At 48.0% G+C, this 8,436-nt stretch overlaps 1 protein-coding gene across 1 annotated transcript in view; it reads right to left on the minus strand.

The window, feature by feature from the left end:
* LOC122808678 (alpha-2-macroglobulin-like) overlaps nucleotides 1-8,436 on the minus strand; it is a 2,073,303-nt gene that overhangs the window by 593,720 nt on the left and 1,471,147 nt on the right. The window contains exon 13 of the mRNA XM_044079658.1: nucleotides 164-384. Coding sequence (XP_043935593.1) covers nucleotides 164-384 — 221 coding nt within the window. The remainder of the gene's footprint in view (nucleotides 1-163; nucleotides 385-8,436) is intronic.

Consider the following 8,436-nt stretch of genomic DNA (forward strand, 5'->3'; position numbering starts at 1 on the left):
TATATATATATATATATATATATATATATATATATATATATATATATATATATATATATACATGTATATGCATACACACATAATTATGCAGTTTAAATAAAAAAAAAAACATATGTGAAACATATCACCAATACATTTCTTTTGCAAAGATATTTTAATTTACCTGTGTAGATGAGAAACCTCCATGTGGACCTTGTTGTTTGGTGATCCATTTCACAATCTTTGATGCTGAAATAATATCATCTGAAGATGGATTGGGAACAGATACCAGAGCAAGCAAAACATAAGCTGCCATCTCTACCTCGGTAGAAGGAGCCTGGTACCAGATGTAAGGATTGTAAATTTTTGTAGCCTTTTTAGCTTCTTCCCAGTGTAATGTATCATCTAAAAATAGAGGAATAATATAGATTGCAACAAAATCTAATAATTACTACGGACTAAAGGAGTTACAATGCTTTAAATAGAGAATTTCAATAGCATACTGCAGAACAAAATGAAAAATAAATGTATACAGTGGTTTTCAAAATACTATGTGCCAATAAGGCTTCCCATATTAAAATATTTATTGTGATTACTCTAAGCTGTATAAAACATCAGTAAACAATATAAAAACATGATTTATGTATGCACAGATTTTAACAAAAGAGAATAAAGTGCAGTTCAACAACTAGGGAGCAGATGAGAAAAAGACAACATTACTGGTCTTGATACTATGCATTGTAAAATGTTTTTGAGTTAAGTCGTTTAAAGTAATGCTGCACAAATTGTAAGGTGGAGCCACATAAACAGGTGCAGCATCTTTGCACACGGTATTCTCATTTTAACTACATATTCTGTAAGGTAGGCTTTACCTATAGCTGTGCAATTCTAAAGGAGCTTTTCATTGGGCCACTGCTGAAAAAAGGCTTCCACCCAGTCAGACCTTCCCGGTAAAGAAATGTAAATAAATAAATACATACATTTAAAGATTTATACACACATTTATAGCAATATATATATATATATATATATATATATATATATATATATATATATATATAGATATGAATATATATATCAAAAACATACTCGGAGGCTCTAAATAAAAATCTGCTTAAGCAGCAAAGACCTCCAAAGCAGACACCCAAGCAAACGCTACCCCAAAACAAAACACATGCAACACATAGCTCACAAAGCCAGCGTGCCGAACAGTCACAGCCCTTAAGGCTAAACAACACATTTGATACATTTGTAATAGGTGACTCTATCGTCAGGCACACTGACGTCCCGCTCACCAGGCTGAACAAGGAGAAGGTCACGGTGAGCTGCCTGTCGGGCGCTAGGATCCACCACATAACACAAGCACTCAGGTCACTCCGAGGCAAGTGCAAATATGACTCAGTCATTGTCCATGCTGGTGGGAATGACCTGAGACGTACCTCCCTGGACTACACGAAAAGAGACATAGAGGAGCTCTCTGAGCATGTAGCCTAGGCCAGTATGACCCTGACCTTGAGTAGCATCTTACCCTCACCAAGAATGATGCCACAATTTGAAGACAAGATGATCAATTTCAACAATTGGCTTAAGTATTGGTGTCATTCAAAGGGGATCCAATGCCTGTCAGCCTGGGATGACATGCTCGACAAGCCACGATGCTTCACTAGAGACGGCTTGCACCTGTCACCCCTGGGCTTTCGGATATTGGCAAAGGCTCTTGCTAGCCCTCATAGTGCCTTTTTTATGCAAGGCTCAAAAGACAAACCCACCTCCATAGGTATCACAAGGGATAAGAAACTAAGAGTAATGCTACTCAATACCAGAAGTCTAAACCTCAAGATGCACGCACTCAAAACTCTCCTTAGCATGGAGAACATCGATATCTTTGCAGTAACAGAAACCTGGTTCAAGGCTCCCGAGAGCACCCCAGCACTACCAGGTTATACCTCATACCATGCTTTTCGGCCCCAAAACTTGGACTGAACCACAAAAGGAGGGGGTATCAATATTCGTCAAAGATACCCACACCTCCAGGTTGGTGGCACAGCACGAAGCATCAGAGACTATCCATGTGCAACTAACAGTGGGTAAAACTGCCTTCCAGTTTATAACCTGCTACAGACCACCCTCCCAAACTCAGGAACCCCACTCGGCCTTCCTGAGAACACTGGAAAATATGAAGGTCTCTCCAAACACCATTATATTGGGAGACTTCAACTACCCAAACATAGATTGGGAGCATTACTCTAGCTCCAACACCCTAGCCCAAAGGTTCCTAGAATTTATAAACTCAAATGCTATGGAACAACTTGTTACCACTCCCACAAGAGAGGAAAACATACTGGACCTGATCATCACCAACATGGGGACTCTATGCTCCAGACCAGAAGTGTATCCCTCACTGGCAAGATCAGACCATAAACTAATCTCACTGGATATTCACATCCCGACCCCACCCCCTGCTCAGAAAACCACAGTGAAAAACTTCTCTAAAGCAAATTTCACACTCCTCAAAACCGAGGTGGAATCCTTCAAAGCCCCCGGGCCTGTGGAAAATATGTCCCAGACTGCAGAATCCTTTATAAACGCATTCTATGAACACGTTCAGGAATGCATGGTTCATGCAATCCCAAATAAAACCAAGACCCAATCCTCCAAAGGCAGACATCCTGTCTGGTGGACCCCAGCCATAAACAAACTATACAATAGAAGGAGGAAGCTACTACATGATAGAGCAAAATCCCAAAAAGGGAAGGCATCTCTGATCAGTATTAGCAAAAAACTACGGGCACTCATAAAATCATCTAAGGCCAGCTTCGAGAGAAAAATTGCACAGGACACTAAGGATAATCACAAGGCTTTCTTTAGTTATGTTAGGAACCTGGGTGGGAATTTCCAGATATGCTCAGAATTAGTCCAAAATGACAAAAAATACACCGAACCCACAGACATTGCCAACATCCTAGCTGACAGGTTCAGCGCAAACTCCCCCACCCCTCCCCACCAAAAGGGCAAATATCTATCCCAGCAGAGTGCTGCCCCCCTGACATCTCAGATGTTCAGGTAAGAGCCGCCCTCTCCAAAGCAAAAAAACACAGCATCAATGGGACCAGACGGTGTTCCGGGCTGCGTCCTACATGAACTCCAAGAAGAGCTAAGCCCAAACATAAAAAAAGAAGTTATGTACTCACCATAACATTCCATCTGAGTAGGTACTTCATTTGTCTGCAACCTGTGGGTATCGGATCCGATCTCGGATCCGAGCCGGCAGCTTCACAAGCTACAAGATCCGAGCTCCTAGCTCCTCCCTACCCATAATCCCCTGCCACTAACTGTATTACCTCAGATTGATTTTGCCCAATCTAAGTCATAACCTCGACAGAGGTATACTGAAGACCTAACCTCAAGACAGCAATATTTCAGGTGACCAGATAAACCCGAAAAAAGGTTAGGGGGATGGCAGGGGGGGACGGTTGCAGACAAATGAAGTACCTACTCAGATGGAACGTTATGGTGAGTACATAACTTCTTTATCTGAAGTAGTTACTTCATTTGCTCTGCAACCTGTGGGACAGAGTCCCCAGCTACCTAGACAATAAACCTGGGTGGCCTTATGGAAGGATACTGCAAAGCACCGCGGAGCCAATAGAAGCCCTACTTCTCGATATCATATCCAGTTTATAATGAGAAATGAACGTATGAGAAGAGGACCAGGTAGCTGCTGAACATATGTCATCCAAAGGAACCCTGGACCAGAAAGCTGATGAGGTGGCGATGGACCAGGTGGAATGAGTGTGTATTCCCATAGGACCTGGTTTGCCTGAAGATACATACGCCTGAACTACACATTGACAAATCCAATTTGCTAGGGTCACTTCAAAAATGGCCCTTCCCCTGAATGATTTTGCAAAGGACACAAACAACTGATCAGACTTGTGAAAATCCTTAGTTCTGTGCAAGTAAAAACATGGTTGCCTGTGTACGTCCAGTTTGTGCAATATGTACTCTCCCTTATTCTGAAAATTTGGAAAGAACACGGGCAAATTGATTGATTGATTGATTGATATTTGATTCCGAAGCCACCTTAGGTAAGAAAGACGGGTTTGTCCTGAGAGACACTCTATCCCTGTGAAAAATGAGTTAAGGGGGTTTCATACACAGTGCTTGGAGTTCCGAAACCCTCTTAGCAGAAGTAATAGCTACCAAAAAAGCTGTTTTCCAGGACAAGAATTTTAAAGGAATCGAGGCTGCAGGCTCAAAGGATGGACTCGTCAGGGCTTGCAAGACTAGTGTCAAATCCCATGGGGGCACCACCGTCTTCACCGGAGGTTTCAAGAGAAAAATGCCTTGCAAGAAAGTTTTGCATAACTTTGTGGATGCCAATGACCCTAGTCCATCTCCCACATGAAAATGGGAAATGGCTGCTAACTGCACCTTAACCATAGAAGCACTTGCTCCCTGCCGAAAAATTAGCGACAGGAAGTCCAAGATTGTCAGAATAGGAACTGTAAAAGGATCCAGGCCCTTGTCTGTTGCCCAGATGGAGAAGCGTTTCCACTTGCTATTATATATTTTCCTGGTAGCCGGCTTATGAGCTGCTACCAGAATGGCCTTCGCTGGTGATGAGATACCGGGAGTCCTTACCATCAGTGGAACTGGATCAACCAAGCCGCAACCCAGAATCCACAGCGGAGTTAAACTGTGACACCGCAGGTATGGGAACCAGATCTGGCGAGGCCAGAATGGGGCTATGAGGATTACTCTGCTCCCCAAACGAGAAGATTTCTGTATGAATTTCATCATAAGCGGAAGGGGAGGGTAAGCATAAAGAAGACCGGGAGGCCAAGCATGAACTACAGCGTCTCTGGGAGTCTCCCCCTTGGGGGGAAGTATTGCGAAGTACTCACTGCATTTTGTGTTTAAAGGAGAAGCAAAAAGATCGCAGCGAGGCCAACCCCACTTGCGGAAGATCTGCTTCGCAACTGATGGATTGAGAGACCACTCGTACGGAGTGAGAATTATCCGACTCAGTTTGTCCGCTAATATGTTGGACCATCCCGGAATGTGCGTTGCTACTAGAAAGCAGTTGGTGGATATCACCCATTCCCACACTCTCATAGCTTCTCGACAAAGGGGATAAGACCTGGTTCCCCCCTGTTTGTTTATGTACCAGACTACCGACACATTGTCTGTCTGGATTGCAATAGTTCCCAGAGGTAGAAGGTCGTGGAGAGCTTGCAACGCTAGAAGCACCGCCCTCATCTCTAGGACATTGATATGCAGAGCGGTCTCTAGGGAAGTCCACCGGTTCTGCCTGAACAATGCCCCCCCCCCCACCCGAGGCGAGAAGCATCCGTGGTCAACGTGGCTTGGGGTGGGGGAATCACAAGCCACCAAAGAAGGGAGTCCCTGCAAACTCTGCTCAGTGGAATCGAAAAGCTTAACCAGTGGAGTAACAGCGACCACTGAACCTGGAGGGTCCATTGTAAAATCTGCATTCGCAGGTGTGCATGAAGGGATAGACCGATTGCTGCTGCCATAGACCCTAGTGCCCTCAGGACTAACTCCGCCGCAGGAGCCTGGTTCCGAAGAAGAGTAAGCACCTGAAGCGACAAGCTGCTCAGCCTGTCTGACGTCAGAAAGGCTCGAGAAGTACGGGCATCCAATCTGGCCCCTATGAAGTCTAAGACTTGTACGGGGCGAAGGAAGGATTTTTGAACATTCACTGAGATTCCTAGACTCTGGGCAAGAGTCAGAGTGTAATCTCCTGCAATGCAGAGTTGATGCCTGTTGGCGACGGTAAGGAGCCAGTCGTCTAGGTACGGGAAAACCTGACTGCCCTGAAGTCTCAGGTGGGCTGCAACCACTGCCATGACCTTGGTGAACACCCTGGGGGCTGCGGTAAGGCCAAACGAAAGAACCTTGAACTGATAATGACTGGCTCCCAGCCGGAAGTGGAGAAAACTTCTAGATCGTCTGTCCATCAATATGTGGTAGTACGCATCCTTGAGGTCTATAGAGCACATCCAGTCGTTCTCCTGCAGCAAGGGGAGAATTGATTGAAGTGTGACCATCCAGAATTTTTCCTTGGGAATGAACAAGTTCAGAGCGGACAAGTCTAGGATGGGTCTCAGGTCCCCGTCTTCTTTGGCACTAAAAAGAACCTGGAGTAATAACCCAATCTGGACTGATCTGGGGGGACGGGCTGGATGGCTCTTTTAGTTAGCAACTTCGAAATCTCTGAAGCCGCTGCCTCCCTCTGATTGGGTGGAACATTGGGGAGGCGTCTGCTTGTAGGTGGAAGGCTTAGGAAGGGAATGGAGTAACCCCTGGATATGACGCAGAGCACCCATCGATATGTCGTAATGGACTCCCATTTTGACAGATGCTCCGTCAACCGCCCCCCGACTGCCTCCAGAGATGGACAGTCAAGTAAGCCCTCAGGGCTGCTGCGCGGGTCTGTCCGAGAAAGGCTCTCTAGACCCGAAATTATGCGGCCCCCCTCTGCCTCTGGGCCGGCATCCACCTTGTCCTCCTCTGCCTCTGGAGGACGAGGGGTCCGAAGCTGGATGGGATTGCTGAGACTGACAGAACCACAGCTTCTTTTGTCCCCTCTGATTCCTTGAGAAGGATCGTTGGGGATTAGAGAAGCGGACCCCGACGGCAGACAGCGTCTTCCCATCCTTCTCGCTTTGGACCAGCGTTTCGCGAACGGTCTTGCCAAAAAGCGAAGACCCGTCAAAGGGCGCATTCGCAAAGGACACCTTGAAGGGTTCCACGAAATCGCAAAGGCGGAGCCAGGCATGATGCCGCAAGACGACCCCGGCTCCGCTGGCCCTAGCGGCTCCCTCCGTTGCATGAGAGAGTAGCTGCATGGACGTGTTAGATATGGATTTTAGAGTGGCCATACGAGTCAAAAAGACATTCTCGTCCTCGACCGACATGGACTCCAGGGGGGCTGCAGCGTATTCCTTAATCAAGTCTCGCTGTAGCCTAATGGTATGTGCCATATAATTCAGCGCCCTCACAGAGAAGGTCGCTGAAGCACACATCCGCTTCCCAATGCGGTCCAGCGCCCAAGATTCCTTATCCGGCAGGTGGACCGAAGAACTCACTTGGGCAAGTTCTCTCTTTGTGGCAGCCGCCACCAACATGGCATCGACTGGAGACCCCTTGGCCCACGACTGTCTATCTGATGGGGGGCTAAGGACTTTGTTGGGCTGTCTCGGGATTAGCTCCATGGTGTCGGGCTCCTTCCACACCCTGGTAGTAATAAGGTCTACCAGGGGTCAGCCGGAGGGGACATCCAGGAGGTAGACGGGCCTGCCTCAAATGCCTCCAGGAACACGGATTCGTCCGCAGAAGGTTGTTGGGCAGACCAACCCCCTCTAATATGCAACATCTCCATGATCTCTCCGTAGGAGACATTCTCGGGGTGGGGGTGACCTTGGGGAACCTTCCCTTTCATCCAAATCCATGTCTGTGGTGATGGACTCAGGGGAGTCCAGGTGCCTCCTTTTACACCTCCGTTTACGAGGGACCTCCTCAGTGGGACTGTCCGAGGAGGGCTCGTCAACGGCTTCCTGTTCCTCCATGGGAACCGGCTGGAGGGCTTGGGCAGGCTGTCCCAATGGACGGATGACAGAGGATAGACTCATATGCAGTGGGGGTACAAGAGGATCTGAAGCCCGGACCGGGGACTTGGAGGACCTCAACAGCACCCTCTCCACTACCTCAAAAGCCGAAGGAGAACTACTCTCCCCAGGCTCCGAGAGCAATCTCCTCGGCTCCGAGGTAGGGACCGTAGTCGGAGCCGATGCGGTCGGATCCGAGAGAGAAGTGTGCTCCGACCTCAGTGGCGCCTAAGACACATCAACTCCCCCGGATCCGACGCTCGGCCCTCGGCCCCGAGAACTGGGATCCGAAACACTCAAGGGCATGGTCGGCGTCGAAGAGACCGGAACTATCGGCGCCGACGAATCCCCGGCTCCGAAAGGGCCCAGATCTGATGACTCCAAAACCTGAAAACAGGTTGGAGAAGGAGTGATCGGAGCAAAGACAGAGGCCGCACTCCCCCCCTGAGAGGGGGAGGCAAGAGCACCCCCATCTGCATTTGGGTCTGCAGGAATTGTTGCATCATCCGATCCATATCAGCGTCGGTGAGGCTCCTGGTCGAACTAGAGGAAGTCATTGGGGCAGGCCGGGAGGGTCACCTTGACGACCTCGATGGAGACCAGTACTCCTCCTCCTGCAAAAAACGAGGCGAACTGAGCCGAGAGGGGGAGGATCCGGAAACCCTCGAGGGAGAGCTAGCTAGCTTAGATGGTGGGGCTGAGGGTTGAGTCTCAGCCTGCCTTTTGTGAGACCTATGTCTCTCCTTATCTTTGTGCCTCTTCTCTTTAGAGGAAGAGGCACCAGAGTCCCCCGAACTCAAACCCAAAGCGGGAGGTTGAGTCC

The sequence above is a fragment of the Protopterus annectens genome, chromosome 8.part0, assembly GCF_019279795.1.
Source record: "Protopterus annectens isolate FY-2018-M chromosome 8.part0, PAN1.0, whole genome shotgun sequence".
Taxonomy (NCBI): domain Eukaryota; kingdom Metazoa; phylum Chordata; order Ceratodontiformes; family Protopteridae; genus Protopterus; species Protopterus annectens.